Source organism: Misgurnus anguillicaudatus, chromosome 20 (genome assembly GCF_027580225.2).
Source record: "Misgurnus anguillicaudatus chromosome 20, ASM2758022v2, whole genome shotgun sequence".
Taxonomy (NCBI): domain Eukaryota; kingdom Metazoa; phylum Chordata; class Actinopteri; order Cypriniformes; family Cobitidae; genus Misgurnus; species Misgurnus anguillicaudatus.
The window spans coordinates 17,991,800-18,017,224 of record NC_073356.2 but is presented as its reverse complement, the minus strand read 5'-3'; the positions used below and the strand labels follow the sequence as shown (position 1 = coordinate 18,017,224).

The window sequence follows — 25,425 nt, the reverse complement described above, 5'->3', positions numbered from 1 at the left end:
TAATTATATTCTTGTAGTACAGTAGAGGTTCTCATGCTCAGAAAAAGAAGCCTTTCACTTTGCATTGGAGGAAGGTTTGAGATAAAAAAGACGCTGTATTTGGGGAAGTGCCGAATTAGAGAGCGAGTCGGCTGTGATCTAAAGCAGTGTACAGGTCAGCAGGAGTTTGTTAGCCCAGACACACGCACAGACATTGAGACACAGCCAGTCTGTGTGTTTCACTCACACACTTTCTCTTTAGTATCGCCAAACACAAATCTTCTCACATACGCAGGTCTTTGGATAAGAATGCCTTGGTAACTTCATTAAACTGTTAATAATTACTTTTGTGCTGAGCTGCTTTCAGTCATTTAAATGGATTGACCAGATAACCATGCAACTCCCTTAGGATGACATTAGACATGTGCGTCATTTTGTGAACCTGATACCTCTTGCCCCCGGTACCTCTACTGCCTCACATTATCTCATAATCTTTTTTTTGTCTCAGTATCTTCCATCTCCTCTCCACATATTCTCTCATTAGTTGTTGTGTGGTTTTAGCTGGGAGGAGGCCAGATCTGTATGGCCCGCTGCCCAAAACAGTTCATGAGAACCTTTTGCTTTCCCACAATGCTTTGCTCCTCAGAAATAGCCTGTGGGGCTCACTGTCTATTACCCAGAAAGTGAGGCCTAATATGAAACATCCCCCTTCAGTCTGAAGGTTTCCCAGCTGTTCTTTACTTTCCCATTATTGAGCTCTAATACTCAGAAATGCATATAGACATAGAAGTATTTCTATGAAATCTAAATCGCTGATTTTGTGTCAATTTTCATGTGTGCAGGATTGGCCCTTTGATGATGGAGCTCCACCCCCAATCCAGATTGTAGATGATTGGTTAAACTTGTTGAAGACTAAGTTCAGAGAGGAGCCGGGATGCTGCGTCGCAGTTCATTGTGTGGCAGGGCTGGGCCGGTGAGTTCTAATTTCTCAATGTTCTTTAATGAAGCATTAAAATATGTAATTATATGAAAGAAATGGATGTTTGACTACTCATCCTACATCTAGGCAATTTGTGGGGACTAGTTTATTCATCCTACCAGCTAGCACATTTAGGGGCGGTTTCCTGGACAGGGCTTATCCTAGTCTCAGACTAAAATGCATATTTGAGCTGCCATAATTAACTCTTTCCCCACCAGCGTTTTTTGCCAACCAGTGGCAGCATTTTTATGATTTTCACAAAATATTAAAGCCTTCTGGAAAATGTTGTTCTTCAAATATATAAACATGCAATATATCAAATGAAAGAACAGACCCTCTGCTTTCAAACAAATAAAAAAACGTTTCATCCTACCTTTTTCTATTTTTATGAAATAAGGGTAGGCTTCTTAAAAAATACCTAATTTTGAGCAAAAGCTGAGATAATCGCATTTTTGTGAAGGACTTTTTAAAGAGATCAGATTCAGACAATGATCAAAATATACACAGAGTTTGAACTTTTTGCCCTAAGGGAATACTTACGGGTTTTCTGTGTTGTGTAAGAGCACCACCTGGTGGATAATAGCGAAAAAATTGATTGCCGGAAAAACTCGTCTTTTGGCAGTGAAGCGTTTCCTCTTAATTGAAGGGTTAACTCGTCAATGGCGGGAAAGAGTTAAAAACACCTTGTACTGACATTTCTTAACATATATCAGTGCCATTGTTTTGTCTCGAGATGCACAACAGTCTGTTTTGGTAAGGTTTATTTGTAAATGTCAATATACATTTACCTAAGGATCATTAGGAACACCTGTTCAAGTTCTCATTAATGCAATTATCTAAGCAACCAATCACATGACAGTTGCTTCAATGCATTTAGGGGTGTGGTCCTGGTCAAGACAATCTCCTGAACTACAAACTGAATGTCAGAATGGGAAAGAAAGGTGATTTAAGCAATTTTGAGCGTGGCATGGTTGTTGGTGCCAGACAGGCCGGTCTGAGTATTTCACAATCTGGGATTTTCACGCACAACCATTTCTAGGGTTTACAAAGAATGGTGTGAAAAGGGAAAAACATCCAGTATGCGGCAGTCCTGTGGGCGAAAATGCCTTGTTGATGCTAGAGGTCAGAGGAGAATTGGCTGACTGATTCAAGTTGATAGAACAGCAACTTTGTCTGAAATAACCACTCGTTACAACTGAGGTATGCAGCAAAGCATTTGTGAAGCCACAACACGCACAACCTTGAGACTGATGGGCTACAACAGCAGAAGACCCCACCAGGTACTCATCTCCACTACGAATAGGAAAAAAAGGCTACAATTTGCACAAGCTCACCAAAATTGGACAGTTGAAGACTGGAAAATGTTGCCTGGTTTGATGAGTCTCGATTTCTGTTAAAACATTCAGATGTTAGAGTCAGAATTTGGCGTAAACAGAATGAGAACATGGATCCATCATGCCTTGTTACCACTGTGCAGGCTGGTGGTGGAATGGTGTGGGGGATGTTTTCTTCGCACACTAGGCCCCTTAGTGCCAATTGGGCATCATTTAATTGCCACGGCCTACCTGAGCATTGTTTCTGACCATGTCCATACCTTTATGACCACCATGTACCCATCCTCTGATGGCTACTTCCAGCAGGATAATGCACCAGATCTCAACCCAATAGAGCATCTTTGGGATGTGGTGGAACGGGAGCTTCTTGCCCTGGATGTGCATCCCACAAATCTCCATCAATTGCAAGATGCTATCCTATCAATATGGGCCAACATTTCTAAATAATTCTTTCAGCACCTTGTTGAATCAATGCCACATAGAATTAAGGCAGTTCTGAAGGCAAAACACAGTATTAGTATGGTGTTCCTAATAATCCTTTAGGTGAGTGTAGACCTAATGCCTAGTCCTGGATTAATCTAAACCCTGTCCGAGAAACTGTCCCTTAGATTCGTAAATCTTTATACTGGCCGCAGTAACAGTCTTAAGCACATCTACTCAACGTGCTTGATCTACTTTGCATACCAACCACATGCATGTGAAATGTTTTTAGTGTTTAACTCTTGCATGTTTTGCACTTAGCCACTCTCACCTCTAAATAAACCCACAGACACATACAGACAACATTTAAACAGCCTCGCCTTGTGAACGCGAACGTCTGTGACCTGTTGGTGTCAGTATGGTATAACCATCAGTGTGGGCTAGTACTCTGCAGTTGCATGAGCTCGGTTTTTACCAATACCTTTAGGGTCAAACAGCAGTACCATTCAAAATGAGCCTGTGGTTGTGCTGTTCTCCAAATGTAGAAGGCTTTTTGTTATTGTTTGTTTTTGGGGACTTTTCAGGGGTGGGGGTGTGTATGTGTACGTGTGAACTCACAAGTCTTTTCAGCTATAAAGTAAAGCCTTATGTGTTGAAATATTTTTGTTTGTCTTTACAGAGCACCTGTGCTGGTAGCCTTAGCTTTGATAGAATGCGGCATGAAATACGAAGATGCGGTGCAGTTCATAAGACAGTAAGCGATATGAGAATTTGACGGTCATATTTTGAAAAAAGTGTATTTTTACTCACGTTTTTTTCTTGTTTTTAGGAAGAGACGTGGAGCCTTCAACGCCAAACAGCTTCTTTACCTCGAAAAATACAGAACTAAGATGCGTCTGCGGTTCAAGGATGCAAATGGGCACAACTGCTGCATCCAGTAGTGCGTCTGTCTGTCAGTCATATTAAGTTTTAGAGGGAAATTTAAAAAAATGTGGGTTATAATTGTGGTGATTTTAGCAAATCAAACATGGCTTATTGATCACAGAGATGTTATGAATGAAAGCTGATCTTTTGGATTCACCAGCAGTATGAGAGGGGTTCAAAGCACACGGATGAGCCCATAACCTGCTTGATAAACCAATGTAAGCGGTCACGGGCAAGATTACACATAGTTCAATGAGATTTCCCAAATTTTCAATCATGGGATGACCTTATATTTTGTTATTTTAGAATAATGCTTTTGAACCATGATGAAATATTTAGAGTTGTCATTTTTATTTTGAATTTTTCTATCGGGCATGTTCCTTTTTTTATTTTCCACAGACAATAGCCAATTTTGTTACAAAACAAGTCTAAAAGTAGGCAAATGATATTTTTGCACAAAACAAAGTTTTTTTTAAATCTCCAATGCAGCAGTTGCCCCCTTGAAATCACTTTTAAATTAAGGTTTGCCTAGGTTTTAAATATGTCGGCTGTATTTATTCACTATAATTGGTGTCTTGTCAGGAGTAGTGTGGGTTGGGTTAGACACTTTTTCTTTTTTTTAATGGAGCCATGTTATTTTCTCTCATATTTTTAATCTCTGGGGAGTGCAATATTCAGTCCAGCTTAGAAAAGCCCTCACCCTTAGGACCGTCCTACATCCATATTAAAGTACAGTAGATACAGTGTTGGAAACAGAGGAGGATACTTGGCCTGTCTTAGATACTCTCTATAGCTGCTCTTTGCTGGCTGATGATGAGTAAGAAAGCTTTACTGTTGACACCCACACATGACATGTGTACACTTTATCACTCTACTGTTTAGCCCACAGAAACACTGAAGGAAGTGAGAGGCAGGGAGATTGGTCAGCTCTGAGTTTTGTTTTTTCTTTTTTATCATTGTGCCCATTTTGAAATCACCCCCACTTTGTCTTGGTTTTAAGATAAATAAATCAATTGAAATCAACTCTTGTTTTTACTGTGTGTTCTTTTTTTGTAATATGTAAGCTATTTAATGTTCTTGGTGGATGAGTCACTTTGGGATAAATGATTTTTATGGCCAACTTGAAGATAACATCTAAATTATAGCCATGATAATGTGACGAGAACAATGGCATGTTTTGACATTTACCGTGTCTCTTTGTGCTTATATAAGGACAAAATCTACTTTCAGGTAGTGTCAGATTAGTTTTTCATTGAGTGGATGGCATGTATAGGATTAAATAGTAAAACAAACCGACTCCATGAGACTGTCCGTACCAGGATAGAAAGGTCTTGACTGATAACTTATGAGTCATGTACATAAAGGAAATAGCTCATGAAATGTCACATTTATGGTGTGAAGTAATAGTGCAGATGGAAGATGACTAAACACTTAAAGTATTTAAGACAGGCACATGGTAGAAATCCACAGGAAGTTGGAAAATGGCCTATGAATTTCCATTACAGCACCTGCTGACATATTTAATGGAGTCTGTGATTTAAAAACAACAACTGTATCGCACAATGTTTGTAGTTTGTAAGTGTAGGTTTCTATTCTTACTATATACTGAAAAGTACAACACTGTCTGTAATGATCTTTTAATCATGTGAAGGTCAGTGGTAAAGCATTGCGTTTGCTCTGCAAAAGGTTATTGGTTCGAACCCAGGAAAAACACATAATGATTAAAAAAATGCAATGATTTATGCCAAATGCATAAATATAATATATATATAAAAATATATAATAATATTCTCATTCAAGTGTTCATAATTATAAAAATGGAATTAAGGTTTCCAAGATTACCATTCTAGGCTGGTCTATCTTTATCTGTAGTGCCATCTGCTGGATCAGATGGGGTGTAGACATGTCTAACCATATAACTACCCAGTTTAAAATAATAAAAGATATTTGTCGATTTTTCTATTTTAAGAACCTTATAAATGAGATTTAAAATGAAAAATGTAGATTAAATAATATAATAAACCAATTATATCTTCTAATTTATTAAGCAGATTTTGGATAAGCAGAAGATGGATTTAAGAAAATGTGATGGGGTTAAGAGCACTCTGGGCCAACTCAAATTAGTCAAATTGTACATTTAGTGAATACATTTGTTTGGTCATTTAGGATCAGTCACAACCACAGTCTATGGTCACAACCAATGAATGGTAATTACCAGAAAATGTTTTTATATCTATTTAAATGTAATAATTTTACTAAATAAAATAAATATAACAATAAAACGATCTAATAAAATGTACTTGATAGTTGAATTGGCTATTGAATTGATCCACTCGTTTTTGTGTATAACGAAAAATCAGTAATTTATATTTGTCGCATATACATACTATTTTATAGAATAAAGGAATTATATATAAAATACATTTTATTTTAACGTATATAAAATATTTTCAAAGTTTGGATAACTCTGTGGATTATTTTGTTTTGTGGGTGTGGAGTCCGTAAAGGGTTTGGCTCATAGACTGTAAAAAAGGTTTGGCTAGATGGGATACAGTTATGCCCTAAATCTCGCGAGATGTTGGCTTTAGGGTTAGGTCTAGAATGAAAACAGCGGTTCTGGCTAATCTACGGCCTAACTCACGTAAAACATTGAGGTGGTTTCCCGGACAGGGGTTCTCTTAAACCAGGACTAGGACTCGGTTTATTTAGGAAATATAGTTTTAACAAACATGCCTTACTAATACATTACTTGTGTGCATTTTGAGGTAAAACAAAGGGCACTGATGTATTTTAAGATATGTCAGTGTAGGTTGTTTTCAGTTTGGACAGCTCTACATTTATTTTAGGGATTATTGGGGATAGGATTAGAAACAAAAACAGCACTCATCCGGCAAGATTTCAGGAAATTTAGCCGTTGTTGTATCCCTCTAGTCAGTAGAGAGTGGGTGGGCGTGACTGAAGCATTAACGGGCTGGGCTCTTATTGGTTGAGCTCGAGTTCAGTGACGTGTCCGCGACCGTTGGAGAGGGTGCAGTGAGCAAGCGCTAAATTCAAAAATTTCAAACAGCTGAGGAGCTCGTGGCGTATGGAGAGAGAGCAGTGAGACTTTTGCTCCCTCACAATTAAAAAAAATACGAAAATATAAAAGATTCCGCGTTAATTTAGGTTTATCGGAGTGTATTACGTGATGGATCCGTTCACCGAGGTAAGCGACAGTTTATTATGGTTTATTAAGATGAAGAATAGCGTTACATTTACACTAGTCCGTTTTTGTTCACCATGTGTTTTTGACGCCCTATATATTCACATAATAAAATTATGTTATTTAAATATAATAACGTTAATCTGTCGTTTTGCTAGTCTCGCGCTGTTAGCAAAAACGTATATGTTCGTTTTGTTCGTTGGTGTGGTGGTTGTGTAACTTACGTAATGTCATGATAAGTGTAACGTAACATCAAAAAACACCATTACTTTTACCTGCATATTTAACACTGTTTGTAAAGATTTGTTTAATAATTCGTTTTGTATGTCTCATTGCGTTTCAAAAGTGTCACTTTGCTTTGTTTATAAATGTCACTTTGCTTCAAATGGGATCTCGGTTTTCCTGTTGTTTTGTTTTCTTTTGTTTAGCCCATTTCCGACTTTCACTAACGATATATAACTACGCCTACAGTCCTCATATTGCCTAGAAATGTCAAGAATGGATGGTTTACGTCTTTATTTAAAAGGTTTATGCTTTACAATAAACTAACCACTTTTAAGCTCAAATGTAGCTGGAAGATGAAATTGAGGAAATGTTGATGAAATATGCAGTTTGCATTTTATAATACAGCATTTGAATCTATATTTAGAATATTAACGAATTGCTGTCAGGACTCTGCCCATGATTTGTTGCAGATAAAGTACAGGAAGTCTGGTTTAACTTTAGCCAATAGAATTCATTTACTAGTAGATCACATGACAAAATTCCATGGACATGAGATCCTGACTAACTGAAATTTCCACCCATTCCCTGGGAGGCGGCCAGCAACACTTCAGGAATGTGTTTGGTCTTGCTCAGTAACAGGGCTGTTCATCATGTTTGTGAGATCTGCTGGGTTGTGTTCACACCTACAAGACAAACGATGCACATAAATGGGGCCCATACAAGGCATGCATCAAATAAGGAACTGAAACCTGGACCTTTTCCTGGATACTCAAAATGCTTCAGCAGCAGCTGTTTATCGCTCGCCTATTATGCAGTCCTATTTATTTGGTTTCTGTTCTTTGTAACATTGCTACAAGAACATCTTAACTGCAATGGTATGCATAAACACAGCAAAGTTGGTAGAGCATTGCATTATTAATGCAAAGGTCATGCGCTCGATTTCCAAGAAACACACTGAGAAATGTCATTGCGTCAAATCAACCAAATTTTGGACACTTTCTTTTTTTCTTGAGGATTTGATGATGAAGGCCAAAATAGAAATGTCATGGATGAGTATTTAGAGTAATGCATTGTTTTGTAGAGTTGATGGCAGCATCATTATTACAAAGATTGGTGGGTCTGTTAGTTGAATCTGTTGACTTTTGCCATCTTTATTACATTACATTGTGATGGTGTCAGAAAAAAACACATTTGTTCCTTTTCATGAGTTTTTAGGCGTGTTTAGACACTCGAAAATGTGATTCATATGAGAATATAATAACAATTGGAGCTGTTATAATGAAGTTCAGAAGAAAAGTGTCATTTTGACCCCCTCAACAAAATAGTGGATTGCGCTGTAAATATATGTCCATGACATTTAAGATTTTTGGCTTCATAATTTAAAGGGGCCATGGCATGACAATCTGATTTTTCCATGTTTAAGTGCTTTGATTGAGTCCCCAGTGCTTCTATCAACCTAGAAAATGTGAAAAACAAACAACAACCCAGTAACTTAGTTTTGGTAAACCATTCTCTACAAGTCCTTGAAAAAATAGGTTGTTGAAATTTGGTTCTCCTTATGATGTCATAAGGAGCTCTTATTATAATAATACCACCCCTTAATCTACACTATCCAATCACAGCACTGCCGCTTAGTGCAGAAAAAGCACAATTGAGTTTTAATTGCAACAAACCACCATCATTGTGATCAGTGTTTGAATTTCATCAGCTCATTTGCATTTTAAATGACACACCCAAAACGGCACATTTTGTACACACCTAAAAGTGGCAATTTTAACATGCTATAATAAATTATTTGTATGGTATTTTGAGCTAAAACGTCACATATGTGCTCTGGGGACACCAAAGATTTATTTGACATCTTAAAGGGGCATGGCACAAGACTTTTTTAAGTATTTATTTTCTCCATAAATGATCAAAACGTATGCATAGGACCTCTGGTTGAGTTGATACAATGACCCAAATATAATCCTTGTATAGTCGCATTGGATACAAGCATCTGCCAAATGCATACATCTAAATGTTTGAAGTAAATGACCAGATATCATTACGTCATATAGATCATAGTAATATAACCGCAAACTGATTTGTGATTTTGCTCAGAAACTGTTAGAGCGCACGCGTGCCCGCAGAGAAAATCTCCAAAGGAAGATTGCCGAGAGACCCACAGGAGCCAATCGTTCAATGGCTAAGAGGACCAGGGAGCCACTTGCAGACACAAACAGTGTCATTACTGCGCCCATCATAGAAAAGGGTTTGTTATTTGTTAATTTTATTTCGAATCGTATCATGTCATGTTCAGCTTTGTGATTTGGATTTAACACTTCATTTGTTGTATTCCTCTATGGACAGAACGGATAGCCCTACCCTCCTCCAAGCCATCCCCTTCAAAGCGTCGCTGTTCAGATGAGAATAACCTCACCACCGGGGAAGAAAACAAGCAACCAGTGGCCCCACAGTTTACAGCCTCCGAGCCCATGACGGACAAGAAGCCACCCAAGGCACCAAACAGTATTCGCCCTTCGTCAGGGGAGCAAAGGGCTCCCATTCGTACCCAAGAACCAGAAATGCTCCCCACTCGCCCACCTGCAGAAGCTGAAAAGATTGTGGTTAACCCCCCAGCATCTCCTGCAAAGACGACAGATAGTGTGATGAAGCATTCTGCACTAGATGGAGCCAGAGAGACTCAGAAAGACACACCAGCTGCAGTCCCCACCAACATGAGATCTCGTCTACAGAGACTGGCTGAACAGAGGCATTACTGGGAGTCTGACAGTACGTACTGTTACGTAACCAGATCTTGAGTGTGCCGAAAGTTTCTGTACTTTTTGTGCGCAATATGCATCTAACAGTTATCAAACAGACTGGGCGTGCCATCTGAATCTATACGTGTGGCTGCAGATACATGCATGTTATTAAAATAGTTTATTATAAAGCAAGTTAGTACACATGCAGACCATCTTGGTAACATCCACATTCAGCTAGTTTCTATATAATGTATGAAACTGATCATTTTGAAAATATCGATTGCATGTGTCCCAAAATGTCTATATAAGAGTTAACTTACTCCTATAGTGCACTTTTTTTCCAATAAGGTTTTTGTGTTTTGGGGGACCTTAAAGGGACACTCCACTTTTTTTTTGAAGATATGCGCATTTTCCAGCTCCCCCTAGAGTTAAACATTTGATTTTTACCGTTTTGGAATCCATTCAGCTGATCTACAGGTCTGGCAATACCACTTTTAGCATAGCTTAGCACAATCCATTGAATCTCATTAGACCATTGGCATCGTGCTCAGAAATAACCAAAGAGTTTCGATATTTTTCCTATTTAAAACTTGACTCTTCTGTTCTGATTATGCTAAGCTATGCTAAAAGTTGTAGCGCCAGACCTGGATATCAGCTGAATGGATTCCAAAAAGGTAAAAAAATCAAATGTTTAAATCTAGGGGAGCTGGAAAATGAGCATATTTTCAAAAAAAAGTGGAGTGTCTTTTTTTAGTGTTCAATCCAATTTTTGTTCATTTTGTTTTCAGGTACCTCTGACACAGTTCCAGAGAGTGTATCCATATCTCCTCTTAAATCCCAAACAGTAGATCTTCCATCTACTCCTGCTTCTACAAACTCTAGGACCCCCATTGGAAGAAAAGGTAGACTCGCAAATCTTGCTGCCACAATTGGTTCCTGGGAGGATGATCTTGGACACGCGCCCATTCGCCAGGACAATGCACAAGCGCAGCCTGGCACGGCCTGCGTACGCCCCCCAGCTTGCGCAGGAACAAACATCAGTACCAAGCCAAGTTTAGCTGTGGAGAAACCTCAGTTAGCCACAAAAGCTCCAGAAAAGTCTCTTGGCAGCAGTCAGCAGGTAGGCCACAACAAACACAGATTCTAGTCTGTGCTTTTTTATTATGTTTATTAGGTATTGTGTGTGAAAAAAACCTTGTTGAAGCATTTCAGTGTGTGGAATTTGTTGTTGGTATTAATTGGTGACTTTACCGGAATGAAAATGTATACATTTGTTTGTATTACAGCAAGCGGTTTACTCTCCAGTCAAGTCAATGAAAGTGGTTCCCCCTAGTCCTCAAAAGACAGAATTGCCTCAGCCTAGACCGACTCAAGTGCTTCCATCCCCAGTTTCCAGCCCAGTGAAGACTTATTCTTCTACTCAGCATTCCAGTCCCCTCAAATCTTCCATAACTACTTCTAGTCCTCATCGAGGTCACATCCCTCAGAGTCCCTTGAAGAATCAGGGTCCATCAAGCAAACTGATTTCAGGAACAGCACACAACTCAAGTCCCGCAAAACCAATTTTGACACCTAAACCCTCTGCCGATGCCGCTGTAGTTCCTCAAAGCCGTGAGAGATTTACAAAGGATGCAACACCCTTACAGCACAGAGGTCCAGCTGGAACTTCTGGTCAGTGGAGTTCATCATCCGCTTATTATTGTGTTTGCAGCGAAATGCATGTTTATGTTTGTTTATGATGACCTACAGGAGGTGTCAAGTCATTTCTGGAGCGGTTCGGGGAAAGGTGCCAGGAGCGTAACCAGAGTTCTCCCTCCACATTAGGTGGTCAGAGCAACACGCCTGCGGCCACACCCTCTGCCACCCCAAAGTCCAGGCTGCTCCAAGAGAGGCTTGGAGGTGCCCAAGCTTCCTCCAGCACAGCTCTCCTTACTCAGAAACAAAAAATGGCATGTAGTGTTGAATATTTATATATTTAAATCATTCTGTTTCACATGCAGTTCGATTAATTGATTCGGGGTTTTTTATAGGAGCGGGAGGCTGAACTGGCACAAGTTCGTAACCGATTTCAAAAAGGAAAAATGTGGGGAAGCAAAGAGAATCTCTGTGATGTCAAGAGTGACCCTGAAACTAAGGTTAGCTGTTATCTTTGTTACTACATGAAGGCTGCAAAAACATGACATTATTGAACATTTAAGTCTTTACTGGATATGACTTATACAGTATATTAATAATAAATTATATCACCATCGTATAAAGAGCACTCAATACGTTTTTCAAGTAAGGTTTTGGCAAGGACAAAGTAAAAGCATAAATATTAACCATTTAATTGTTACAGGATCATTTTCCTTCTTATTGCTAAATTTAATACTTTTTTAATGAAAGGGACATAATGTTATCATTTCTTATCCTCAGGAAATTGAACTGCCACCACAAAGTCAGACCTCAGCATCACTGCTTGATAGTGAGCATACAGCACAAGTCCCTGAAATTGTCAAAAGTCCTTTTAAATCTAGTGCAGAAGGTAATGCATTACTCAAATTTTATAATGAAATCTCTGGTCTGATTCATACTGACAGTGTCACTAATAGTTATTTTTATTATAAAGATAAGGAGTTCAAGAGAATCTGTCCTCCCTCAGACATGGGCCGTGCTCTCCCAAGCCCTGTAAAGCAGGTCAGTTTCACAGTAGAGACACCTAAAGTGGAGGAGGAAGTGAAAGGTAAGCCCATCTCCTGTAAGTTTTGCTGTATTTTAAGTCTACAGCAAATAACTGAATATTTTATATCACTCAGCCCGGCATGTTATTGATAATAAGCATTTATTGTCGATCTTTGCAGAAGTTGAAGAAGTACATGAGATAGAGATGAACGTGGATGGTTCAATTAATTCTGAGGTGATTAATGACCTCTTCGATGGAGTTCTTGAGGAGCACAGTGATGAGGAGGATGGAGATGAAGATGCTCTAAATATCTCCTCCATGTCTCTCCTTGCTCCGCTTGCAGAGACGGTAGCTGCTGTGGTTAAGAGCCCTGAAAGGAAGCTTATGGTGAGCCCTGAGGACATTTATTATATTAATGTTAAATAAAGAGTGATCGCATACAATGCTAAATTTCTTTGCTTTGCTCCAGACTTCAACCCCTGCCAGTTCATTCTGTGAGAAGCGTTCCACCCCTGAGGCTGCTTCCAGGCCCAGCAAGTTTCAGAGGGCACGCATGTTAAGAGCCGGGTCATCTGACAGCATCGACGCCTTAGATGAGGAACAAAACCCGAACCTTCTCTACAGGTGCGCATCGGTTCTTATAATCTCTTCAAACAGTACTCGCTCATAATCTCTATAACAAGCATTTGTGTTTCGGATTTTAGCATTGATGCCTACAGATCCACCAGGGTTAAGACCGAGTCTGAGAGACCTCATGTTAAACAGGTGATCGTGAGAAAAGAGGATGTTAGTCAGAGGACTGAAACGATTGGGACTCCCAGTCACATCAACATCAAGCAGAAAATAAAGGTGAGTGAAACCAAACGCCTGGTCATGCATTTGCATAATTATTTGGAAATCATTTGATAAATGATGTTGCCTCTGACCTCAGATGTTGACCAATGAGATGAACCTGCAGCAGACTGTGATCCATCAGGCTAGTCAGGCTCTGAACTGCTGTACAGATGAGGAGCACGGCAAAGGATCTCAAGTAGAGGCCGAGGCTGAGAGACTTTTACTTATTGCCACTGAGTGACTCTTTGCTTTTACTACTAAGATGTCAACTTTCTGGGTCAAGTTGACTTTGTTATTAAAACAGGTCATTTTAAAAGTTTGTCAGTAAACGGCTCTTTGTTTGGTCTCAGCTGAGAGAAGGGCTGCTCTGAAGGCCGAGCTGGATAGCCTAAAGACAGATGCTCAGAAGAAAAGTGCCTCCAGTGCTCAGGTGGATGTAGGTGTACCCCCTTCTAAAGGATCCATCTCAGTCCTTGAGGTCCGACTCCCCCTGAAGGCCGATTTTATCTGCTCTTCTGCAAACAAGCCTGGTAGGAAAGCTACTGTATTCGTGTTGGAGATTGGGGATGTATTGGTTTGGTGATGCCTGCTTGGTTAACACAGTGTTTTGTTATGTGGCAAGAATGTGGAAACCATTATTTCTTCGTCATGATTCGCGCTGGAGCTGAGAACACTATGGCAACTACTCTAGCAAGCACACGCAATGCCCTCAGTGGAGATGCACTGACTTTCACTACCAAATTCACTTTGTAAGTAATGTCTTATTATAATTTCTTATTTATATTAGACATGTCTGTTGCTATAAAATATATTTTTCTCAATGTGCAGGTCTGATGTGTCTAATGACTTTGAGATTGATATTGAGGTCTACTATTTGGTAAGTACCGATTAATTCACTTTGAAGGAAAAGGCACGTGTCCTTGATGCAGATTACATCTTTATTAGAGTCGTCTAGTTAATGTTTGATTCCCAAATGTCTCAGGTTCAGAAACGAGAGCTTAACCCTGACAAGAGGAAGAAGGCCAACAAGTCAAAGGTAGATGGCTGTTACTCTAACAGTAACTCAATATAAATGATAGTGAAGTGTGTAATAGCTTAAGTTTTATTGAATGTCTCCCAGTAAAGAGTCTAGATTCTCTTGAAGCATTTCCATGCCATGCAAGCATGCTTGTTGTTATTATATATTATGTTAATATATTCATACAACTAAAATCCTTTTGTCTGTCTTTTTAGGCTATCACACCAAAGAGGTTCCTTGCTGTAAGTCACTTATGTTTGCTTTAACCTCATCACATGTCTTAATCTAGTAATTTAAGTCTTAAGGGGGTCGCACACCGGCCGCACAGCTCAGCGTCGCGCCACGTCTAGGACAATACGGAGGTATTGTAAACCGGAAGTGCACATTAAATAGAGCGAGCTTCGTCAGATAGCATCTACTTCAAAATGCAAAATATAGGTTAGCAGCCAATGCTAATCGTTAATGATTTGAGACAAATATGATGTTATTTAATGTTTAACTATGTGAGGGGCGTTGTGTGGCGCCACAGGGATTTGAGCAACTTCCTGAGTCACAGCTGGGCGGCGCGGACAGGCGGCGCCGGTGTGCGTATACTCATAGAAAACAATGTGTTTGATTTTTTTTTTTTTTTTTAGAGCTGCGCGGCCGGTGTGCGATCCCCTTTAGAATAATGCAAATATGATTGTAGTTACACCAAAAACACTGAAACTTTTTGTTAAAGGGACACTCAACTTTTTTCAGCTCCCCTAGAGTTAAGCATTTGATTTTTACCGTTTTGAATTTCAATCAGACTGACAAAAAATTAAAAGTTGGGATTTTCTATCCAGATATGGCCAGGAACTACCCTCTCATTCCGGCGCAACAATCAAGGACTTTGCCGCTGCAGGAGGCGCAAGGATATTACGCAGTGCCTGAAAATAGTCCCCTGCCATTGAAATTTACTAAGGGGACAATTTTCGGCTGCTGCGTAATATAACTGCGCCTGCTGCAGTCATGTTACAGCTGCAAAGTCCTTGAATGTCACGCCAGAATGAGAGTATAGTTCTTAGCCATATCTGGCTAGAAAATAGCAACATTTAATTTTCTGTCAGTCTTAGTACACAATGTAACTACAAAAGAGTCAAGTTTAAAATTGGAAAAATATCCAAACTTTTTGGTTATTTTTTTGCGCGATGCTAATGGTCTAATCAGATTCAATGGATTGTGCTAAGCTATGCTAAAAATGCTAGCGCCAGACCCAGAGATCAGCTGAATAGATTCCAAAATGGTAAAAATCAAATGTTTAACTCCATGGGAGCTGGAAATTTAGCAATTTTTTTTAAGTGGAATGTCCCTTAAAAACTATAATTAATGCTTGAAGAAAAAGTAATGGTTGCTGCCTACCTAACCATTTATAGAAATATTTCTTTCAAAAGCAAATCATTCATCTTTTTGTTTTTGTCATAATAAAAGGGTTACATTTCTAAACCTAAAAGCTGGATCTAATATTCTGAAATGTTCTTTTCCCTCCCATTTTTTTTAAATAATAGAAAAGCAGCCTCCAAACACCTGGTAAGTTTTTTTTCTTGGTGTTCAAAGCCATTTAATTTTAACTTTATCTTATTTTCAAAGTGTTACAATAAAAATTTGTCTGGGATTTTTCAGTCATGGCTAGCCCTGGTGGTCCAAACGCAGTGCGCACCAGTAACTTTCTCCTTGTGGGATCGCACAAGTTAACCTTAGCCTCTATTGGGAAAAACAAGTTCCCCTTGGAAAAGGTACATTTAAAAGATAGCTTTGCTTTCTCTCTCTGTTACTTCTAGTCTATCTCTTCAGATTTTCCGCAAATCAAAAATATTATTGACTGTTCAGATACTAACACTACAATCTGGTGGTGAAACCCTAGGATTAATTTAAGTCTCTGTTGTTACTGAGGGAGATGGGAGCAGTATTGTCTACACTTGCTTTAAATACTCTATTTTTAACACTATCGTCTTTATTTCTGCACTGTGCTGCGTTTTGCATGTGCAAGACACTTTCACATGCAGTCGTTTCTCTCTTTTAGATCAGATATGAAGGGAATGAGAGAGAGCTGCTCAGTGACATGTTTCACCAAAAGGTTGCTATATTTGCTCTGTGTTTAGTAACACGGGTTGTTGTGTGTCTGGAGTTTCAGCTAACAAAGCTTGGTGTTTTTGTTAATGCTGCTAAATGTCACTTTGAGCTGCCAATTAATTTAACGTCATGTGAGCACTGTGATGTCTTTGGGTTTTGGGAACTACTGTTTTTCCTCTGCCAAAACATTGATACCTGTTGCGCTCTCTCTTTCTTACTATAATTTCATGGTTCTGTAGGAAGTTCTTACATATTCCAGTTCTCAGTGTCTTATCTTCACACAGGTTCCTTTCCTTTGTCCTTTGGAAGGACACATATACCTGAAAATGCAGTGCGAGGTTGGCTCTCGGGTTGAGGAAAGGGGCTTCCTGGTAAGTCCTAATTTTTTTCTCGAGCTAACAAGTAATACAAGTCTTTCATATTACAATGAGAAATACCGGTATGTCATATTATCTCTTATTATTTTTATCTGCAGACTATGTTTGAGGATGTCAGTGGTTTTGGAGCATGGCACAGGAGGTGGTGTGTCCTCTCGGGATACTGCATCTCTTATTGGACCTACCCTGATGACGAAAAACGGAAGGTAGGCTCTGGCTTATTAACACATTTTTTTCAAAGTCATTAAAGGATTAGTACATTTTCTTAAAAGAAAAATCCAGATAACCCACTCACCACCATGTCATCCAAAATGTTGATGTCTTTCTTTGTTCAGTCAAGAAAGATTGTTTTTTTTTTTGAGGAAAACATTACAGGATTTTTCTCATTTTGGTGGACTTAGTGGAGCCCAACATTTGGTGCTTGACTCAACACTTGACAGTTTTTTTCAGCGGAGTTTCAAGGGACTGTGAACGATCCCAGGCGAGGCATGGGTGTCTTGTCTAGCAAGACGATTGTCATTTTTGACAAGAAAAATGAAAAATATGCTCTTTTAAACCTCAACTTTTTGTCTAGGTCCGGTCCAGCGCGACCTAACGTAAATGTGTAGTGACGTAGGGAGGTCACGTGTTACATGTATAAAACGCACATTTGCGGACCATTTTAAACAATAAACTGACACAAAGCCATTAATTAGTATCAGTTGACATACAGCAATGTAGGAACGGTCCTCTTTCAAGACGCTTGTAAACACTGGGGCGGAGTTTCGCGTTCGTCCTCCGGACCTCTTGACGGCATGACGTATTGCGTGGGGTCAGCTGGCGCATCACGACCGGATCTACATGACGAGAAGTGGTGCTTTAAAGGTGTATATTTGTTGTTTTTGTTGTCAAAGATGACAGTCGTTTTGCTGGGTGGGACCCTTGTGCCTCGTTTGGGATCGTTTGTAGTCCTGTGAAGCTCCGTTGAAGGGGGCTGTTGAGTTAAGTATTAAATGTTGGGCTCTATTAAAGTCCATTAAAATTAGAAAAATCCTGCAATGTTTTCCTCAAAACATAATTTCTTCTCGACTGAACAAAGAAAGACATCAACATTTTGGATGACATGGTGGTGAGTAAATTATCTGGATTTTTCTTTTAAGAAAATGGACTAATCCTTTATGTAATGCTGGTTATGTGGCATTTAAATGCACAACTTGTCATTAAGAGCTGTCTTTTCCACATAGAATCCAATTGGTCGCATTAACCTTGCCAGTTGTACCAGTCGTAAAGTGGAGCCTGCTAACCGAGAGTTTTGTGCCCGACCAAATACATTTGAGCTCATCACTGTAAGACCACAGAGGGAGGAAGATAGAGAAACACTGGTCAGCCAGTGCAAGGACACCATGTGTGTTACAAAGTAAGACTAAATCAATGACACCAAGAACTTTTCTGTATTTGAAGATAAAATCCTTAATCGAATCATCCCTTTGTAATGTCTAGGAACTGGCTGAGTGCTGACACTAAAGACGAGAGGAACTTGTGGATGCAGAAGCTCAATCAGATCTTGGTGGACCTGCGCATGTGGCAGCCAGATTCGTGCTACAGGCCAATGTGAGCATTCCCTGTTTTTCCGATCACGGGCCAATTATATCTCGCTCTAACTATCAAATTCACGCTTGATTTGGAAGTGCAATATAGTGTCAAAGTTACGACGTGTTTACAGATATATATTTTACAAGCTTTTTGTTTTGACAAAAGTCAATTGTTCATGGGGATAAGAAGACAATAAAGCCATTAAAAAAAGAGACATTTCAGTACTTTATAGAAAGAAATGCTTTGCCTCACAAGGGCTTTCAGGTATGTTATGAATATATTGTTTTAATTAGCATGGCGTACTTAAAGACAAACAAACGTTTGTTTGCTTTGTTAGACTGTCAATCTTTATATGTATGAATATTTAAATGTCTTATGCATGACTACTGTCTGTAGAATCACCTGCTGTAATGAATCAGGTGATTCTTCATTTCTCCTCTAAGCAAGCCGAACACAATAATTCATGAAATGGAGACAGGAGACCATGTCCTTTATCTATAAATGAACCACACCATAAATGTCACTACTTTTTGAAAAAGTTTTGTTTTATTGTTGATGAACCTGTGATCTTTTGGTTAGCAGGTTAACTTGCTGATATGTGCATGGCTTTTACTTATCGCTCACTCATCCATTACGGGAATCAGGATTTTGTTAAAATTACTAAAATCTTTGGTTGAATATGTGTTTTATTGATGTATATATGTTCTCAGTTACTTCAGATACACAATGGATGTCACACGTGGATATAGGACTATGGTTTAATTTTTTTATGGGAAGGCTTACAGACAATGTTGATTATCTATGTGCTTACACTTTTTATGTTTGTATAAAAATATAGGTTCTTAACAAATATCACTCAGTTAAAGCTCTTTTTGGCCCGCTTTCAGCAATAAGACTCATTTGATGAGGGAATATGGGCCTACAAAATAAGACCAATACACTTCATAAGTCTTATTTGGTCAGGTGAAATGTTGAGTGCCATAGACTTGCTTTCGATGGAAACAAATGGCCCAAGATGTCGACTTGATCCTGATGATATTTACATTTTAATTTTGTAAGTTGAAATATTCTTATCATGCAAAGCCATCTGTTTTCCAGGCAGTCAATACACATGTATTATTCTTTGTGTTTGCTTTTTATAAAATCATTTTATAACTTTTTAAATGGTTGTACCTTGTCCTAGATTTATTTACATTTTTCACAAATGTTTAAGAAATTTGTCAGCAATTTGTTACAATTTCTTTTTTATTAACACCAAATCTAGGACATAGTTCTTTGACCTTTTGTTAGACAATGACAACGTTCAGCCACTGTTGCTGTAGAAATCTTAAGGCACTTTAGTTTTATGGCATATGTGTGCTGTTTTTGTGTGTTTTGACTTTTGCATAACACTCCAAATGTGGCTTCCATGTATCCAGCAAAGCTACAGTTCAAATAAAAAAAGCTTTAGACAACCTTTTTGTCGTCATTGTGTTACTCATCGCATGTATGTACCAATCTTTCTGAAAGAAGACCTAGTAAGGTTCTGCCTATTGCATGAAAATGTTGAAGACCAAGAGATTTTTATAATTTTCATAATAATGGTAATTTACCTTAACCTTCCTATTATGTTTGGGGTCAAATTGACCCCAAAGCTACTTTGCCATCTCAGAAAAATATGCTTTTTGGGAAAAAAAAACCTTTTGACTAAGTTACTTTGAATAAACATGTCTTTCAATGTGCATAAAGTACACACAGTGTTCCTGTAAAACTGATCTAATGAGGGTTTTTTTACTATTAATATGTGAAAACTGGTAAAACTGTTCTCAAATAAAATAAATGTTGTATATTATTTTCATTACTATTATTTTTTTACTAAATATACACTAAATCTATGTGCTACAAAATGTTTTTCATAGAAATGAATCTATTAAATGAACAATTTATATATATTAGATATAATGTTATGTTTTTCCTACAATTTTATTTTAAATTTTAAGTTATTTAGCATATATGTTAAACTATTTGGTCTCAATTTGACCCCAAACATTAAAAGTGTTGCTAAAATTTGAACACAACAGGAGGGTTAAACCACCTCAGTATTTTTATATTGTATTTGTTAAATGTATAGTTCATCCAAAAATGAAAATTCTGGCATCATTTATTCACTCTCATGTTGTTACAAACCCGCATAAATTTCTTTGTTCTGATGAACACGAAGGAAAATATTTTGAAAAATGTTTGTAACCAAACCATTCGTGGACCCCATTCGCTTCCATTATAGGAAAAAAGCATACAATGGAAGTAAATGGGGTCCACGAATGGTTTGGTTACAAACATTTCTCAGAATATCTTCCTTCGTGTTTATCAGAACAAAGACATTTATACAGCTTTGTAACAACATGAGGGTGATTACATGATGACAGAATTTTCATTTTTGGGTGAACTATCCCTTTAAATTGCAGTAAATATATTGATATAAACTAAAATAGTAAGTACTTATCATTATGTGTTTTTTTAATGTGTTCTTGATTTTTAGGTGGTCAAAAAAAGCAGAAATAGTAGACTGATATAGCATTAGCAATAAACATTGTACTTCATGCAGAGCTGCGCAAATTTATCGGCGCGTGACATCAAAGAACCGCGAGAGTGTATCGAAAAGTGTGTGTTGACGTCATACGCCGAACGATCTGCGCAGGGCCGCACGAACATTACGAATGCGTTTGACTAGATAAATGGTTATAACTTGCTATTTCTAGTAACATTCCGGATATTGGGTGATTCCAAAGCTTTCGGTTTTTATCCAATGAGCACGCGTAGTGAACAAACGACATGTCTGTTAACCAATCCAATGGAAGCCAGAGTGAAAGGAGGCGGGGCTTTTATGCCGTTAACGCTTCCTTTTCTGGCTGAGCCAGTTTGCAGGCACGGAGTTCAGGGGACAGAAGTAACTTTAGGCGGTTTACAACTTGTAACCATGGCCCCCGGCACGCAAGAGGAAGGTACCTTCTCTGGGGTACGAAAAGGCATCCGAGCCATCTTGCTTGGGCCGCCGGGTGCGGGGAAAGGGACGCAGGTAAGAATCGATACGACGGGCCGCGTGGCTGATAACGTTACTGTTCAAACTGTCCAGCTGTAACTGTACTGAATCATGTTATATATTACGGTCCTACGTGTGTCATGTTGCCTTGTGTTTTATTAATGTTTCCAATCAAATGGATCATTCTAGTAAATATTTCAAAGTGTAACAGGTTTTCAATAAACTGAATTAGTGCACATTGATCTGAAAAGGTGATGTGATCTTCACTTTGTCGTGAAAAATTGTTCTCATCACCGTCACATAGTGCACACAATGAAAGTTGTAGACTGTCCACTAAACTGAGCATAAAGAATAAATGGATTAAGTTTCTAAACACCCAACATAACATGTCTGGGACGGCTTCTTATATTGGGCAATGTATGTTGCACATGAAGGTTAATTCCGTTTAAGAAAGTTAAGCTGTGACCTTTAAAACTTGGCATAACAATGTGATTACAACAGAATTGTGAAATGTGATACAGTGTTACAGTAAAACTGTTAGATATAGTCTATCACATCCCATGATTGTTTGCTTTGCAGATAAATGTAAATATATAGCTTTTATGTCTGAATAATGGCATAATAAATTTACATAAAACATTTTGGCTGGATTTTTTCTGTAATTTTAATTGTATACAATATTCTGAGATTGACTCTTATTGTTATTATTACGTTGTTGACGAAAGGTTGTTTCCTATTGGCTTTTGCAGGCACCCAAACTCGCAGAGAAGTACTGTGTATGTCATTTAGCAACCGGTGACATGCTGAGAGCCATGGTGGCTTCTGGCTCGGAGCTCGGTCACCGCCTTAAGGAAACTATGGATGCGGGCAAACTGGTAAGATGGATCCATATCCCGCATAAACTAATTGTAATACGCTTTTAAATCATAAAGACCCTATAAAATCATCGGTAAGCTTGTTTACTAAACATTGACAAAATTTACTTTTAGCATATTGTATTTAAAATTTGCATGTATTTTGTCCTTCTCCTCAATGATTTGTGTCTGTGATGTGCATAACTTTAAAATGAATTGTAAATAATAAAGACTTAAATATGTTCTTTACCTGTCTGTCAGGTAAGTGATGAAATGGTGGTGGAGCTCATAGACAATAACCTGGACACACCTGCCTGTAAGAATGGGTTCCTGCTGGATGGTTTCCCCCGCACTGTCAAGCAAGCAGAAATGGTAAAGACTTGTTTTCGAGTCGTCCTTTAACAATTCAGCGAATACCCCTCTGTCCAAGTCAGTGTGTCTAACCTGGGATTGCATTTATTTGCAGTTGGATGACCTCCTGGACAAGCGAAGTGAGGATCTGGACTCTGTGGTTGAGTTCTCTGTTGATGACTCCTTGCTGGTCCGCAGGATCTGTGGGAGGTATGAGGAGAGACCTGACAACTTGTAGGACTGTATCTGCAACCACTGAGCCAACTACTGTCTCAGATCACATCTCTATAAAAATGGAAAATGTAAAATAAAACATGTATTTAAAGTAAGCAATACTATCAAAATTTATTTTTGTGGAAATGACAGGAAAATATTCTTGAATGCTTTTGAATTGTTGACCTCAGAAGGAATTCTTCCTCGTTTTCAATGATACAGCTTTTTATGTAATCTGATCCATTTCATTCCTCCAGGCTTATTCACCAGCCCAGTGGACGATCTTATCATGAAGAATTCAACCCACCCAAAGAACCCATGAAAGATGATGTAAGAAACTACAACAATCAAAACAAAAGTTTTTGTTATAATAAGCCACCCAAGCTGCTTGAAAGCCTGTCCATTCAAATTGCACATTCCTTATCCAAACTTTCCTCCCTGACATCCATATAGGTGACCGGTGAGCCTCTTATCCGCCGCAGTGATGACAATGAGAAAACTCTGCGCTCTCGGCTTGAGTCCTACCACAAGCAGACGGCTCCTCTCGTGCAGTACTACACCAAACGTGGCCTGCACACTGCCGTCGATGCGTCTCAATCCCCAGAAGTTGTCTTTGCCTCCATCCTTGCTGCCTTCTCTGCTGCTACCTGTAAAGATCTAGTTTTTTTTGTCTAATTCTTTCCATTTTTTTCACTTCTCATGAGGGTTTATTAACACATTAATCTTTTTGTTTGCATTGACACTGATTCTTTTTCTGTAACAAAGCTCTTTTGACAAAAACAGCATCTGAGATATTAAACAATGATTGTAGTACCCAAGCTTAATGTAACGTCTCAATATTTAATATTACCATACAAGTTTTAAGTAATAGGAAGTAATTAAAGGTGTAGCGGAGGATTTTCTCGAATTTTAGAAACGAACCGCCTTCTCCACTTTTTTAAAAAATGCAATTGTGCAACACGCCTGATTGACAACTAGGAGGACCAATAGTCTTGACGATCCACCCGGAAAAAGAAAATCCTCCGCAATACCTTTAAGCTACGCGTTTTTAATATATAATGGAGGTTTTGTAGCACTTTTTGCTCGGATCAGATAGCTGTATAAAGGTTATGTTATTTGCACTTGCTGAGATGAAAGCTTGTTTGCAGAAATACTAAAGCCTGATTGGCTTGGATCTTGTAGTAATGCTTGTTGGCCTGTAGAGGTCATGTGAATATTTAGTAGTTACCACATTGACTAACAAATTGCAGAATGAAATAAAACATTTTTGTCATGTTTTACTATTTATTAATGCGCTCTTTATTCATTTCTTATCATTAATTTACTCGTCGTCCTTTTGTCTTCCTTTTTTCTGCAGCTGAAATCCAATTTTCCCAACCCAGTCTGATCCAGATGAGACAGTAAGGGATGGGAAGTAAGGGAGCTGGACGTACATTTGATCATTCCATGTTATGATTGTGTTTTGTAATGAACCCCGGTTTGACTGAAACACAAGGGAAAATCATACCTCAAATAAACGTGTGACTATTTTCTACTACCTTGAAATAAGATATTTTCTTGCTTTTTTGTATTAATCACTGATGTCCAGGTGTGGCATGTGGGCAAGGTTGGGGGATGCAATTTTTTTTTTTTTTTTTAAATTTGTGGACTATGGCAGGGATTTTTATTACCAAAGGTTTTGCCATTTAAGGAGTTTATATATGTTTAGGTTAGTATTCCACCTAATCGTGCGTTACCAAACTTCTGGGGTAATTTAAGCAATTTAATTTTGCAATTTTTTTTGTATCCAAAGCGACATAGCATTTACAAATGAGGCAGCATTCAAAGTTAATCTCAACATGAATAAGTTTCGTCGTTGAATACAAAAGAAATGAGTTTGACAAGTTTATTTGGCTTTTATTACTTTGTTTGATGTGCTATTATTTTGTTTGCTGTGCTATATTCATTCGTAAATTTCCTCCTTGAATACAAAAAAAATTAGTTTGACAAGTTTATTTAACTTTTTTTATTTTGTTTGCTGTGCTTTATTCATTTGTAAATTTCATCGTTGAATACAAAAAATTAGTTTGACAATTTTTTTTAACTTTTATTACTTTGTTTGCTGATTAAATTTTGTTTGCTGTGTGAATGAATAAATAAAGCACAGCAAACAAAATAATAACACAGCAAACAAAAATAATAAAAGTTAAATAAATTAGTCAAACTCATTTTTTTGTATTCAACGATGAAATTTACGAATGAATAATAAAAGTTAAATAAATTCTGTCAAATTCTTTTTTTTGTATTTAACGATTAAATTTACGAATGAATAAAACACAGAAAACAAAATAATAGCATAGCAAACAAAATAATAAAAGTTAAATAAATTCTGTCAAACTCTTTTTTTTGTATTCAACAATGAAATTTACGAATGAATAAAGCACAATAAACAAAATAATAAAAGTTAAATAAATTTGTCAAACTCTTTTTTTTTGTTGTATTTAACGGTAAAATATGGCAAACAAAATAATAGCACAGCAAACAAAATAATAAAAGTTAAATACATTTGTCAAACTAATTTTTTTTGTATTCAACAATGAAATTTACGAATGAATAAAGCACAGCAAATAAAATAATAAAAG

General features: G+C 38.0%; 3 protein-coding genes across 6 annotated transcripts in view; all 3 read left to right on the top strand.

Moving 5' to 3' along the window:
- ptp4a2b (protein tyrosine phosphatase 4A2b) overlaps window positions 1-4,659 on the top strand; it is a 35,328-nt gene extending 30,669 nt beyond the window's left edge. Inside the window, exons 5-7 of the mRNA XM_055219795.2 lie at window positions 822-952; window positions 3,392-3,466; window positions 3,542-4,659. Coding sequence (XP_055075770.1) covers window positions 822-952; window positions 3,392-3,466; window positions 3,542-3,653 — 318 coding nt within the window. The 3' untranslated portion in view covers window positions 3,654-4,659. The remainder of the gene's footprint in view (window positions 1-821; window positions 953-3,391; window positions 3,467-3,541) is intronic.
- A 1,974-nt stretch (window positions 4,660-6,633) lies between these two features.
- On the top strand, window positions 6,634-19,821 carry anln (anillin, actin binding protein). Of its 4 annotated transcripts, none has more exons than XM_073858242.1 (25): window positions 6,634-6,841; window positions 9,167-9,317; window positions 9,416-9,838; window positions 10,599-10,930; window positions 11,097-11,481; window positions 11,560-11,759; window positions 11,841-11,945; window positions 12,226-12,334; window positions 12,452-12,532; window positions 12,651-12,859; window positions 12,942-13,096; window positions 13,177-13,321; window positions 13,404-13,544; window positions 13,662-13,836; window positions 13,929-14,055; window positions 14,135-14,183; window positions 14,289-14,342; window positions 14,540-14,566; window positions 15,854-15,875; window positions 15,969-16,081; window positions 16,369-16,422; window positions 16,703-16,789; window positions 16,894-17,001; window positions 18,019-18,191; window positions 18,275-19,821. In XM_073858242.1, the coding sequence occupies exons 1-25, from the start codon at window positions 6,824-6,826 to the stop codon at window positions 18,387-18,389; spliced, it is 3,558 nt and encodes a 1,185-aa protein (XP_073714343.1). In that variant the 5' UTR covers window positions 6,634-6,823; the 3' UTR covers window positions 18,390-19,821. The 4 variants fall into 4 exon arrangements, with proteins under 4 accessions (XP_073714343.1, XP_073714342.1, XP_073714345.1 ...); XM_073858241.1 differs by having other exon boundaries at window positions 12,419-12,532; XM_073858244.1 differs by lacking the exon at window positions 16,369-16,422.
- Window positions 19,822-21,227: 1,406 nt separating this feature from the next.
- ak2 (adenylate kinase 2) lies at window positions 21,228-24,341 on the top strand. The gene is made up of 7 exons (XM_055220627.2): window positions 21,228-21,422; window positions 22,136-22,261; window positions 22,502-22,612; window positions 22,707-22,801; window positions 23,062-23,134; window positions 23,258-23,453; window positions 24,162-24,341. The coding sequence occupies exons 1-7, from the start codon at window positions 21,231-21,233 to the stop codon at window positions 24,206-24,208; spliced, it is 840 nt and encodes a 279-aa protein (XP_055076602.1). The 5' UTR covers window positions 21,228-21,230; the 3' UTR covers window positions 24,209-24,341.
- The last annotated feature ends 1,084 nt before the right edge of the window (window positions 24,342-25,425 follow it).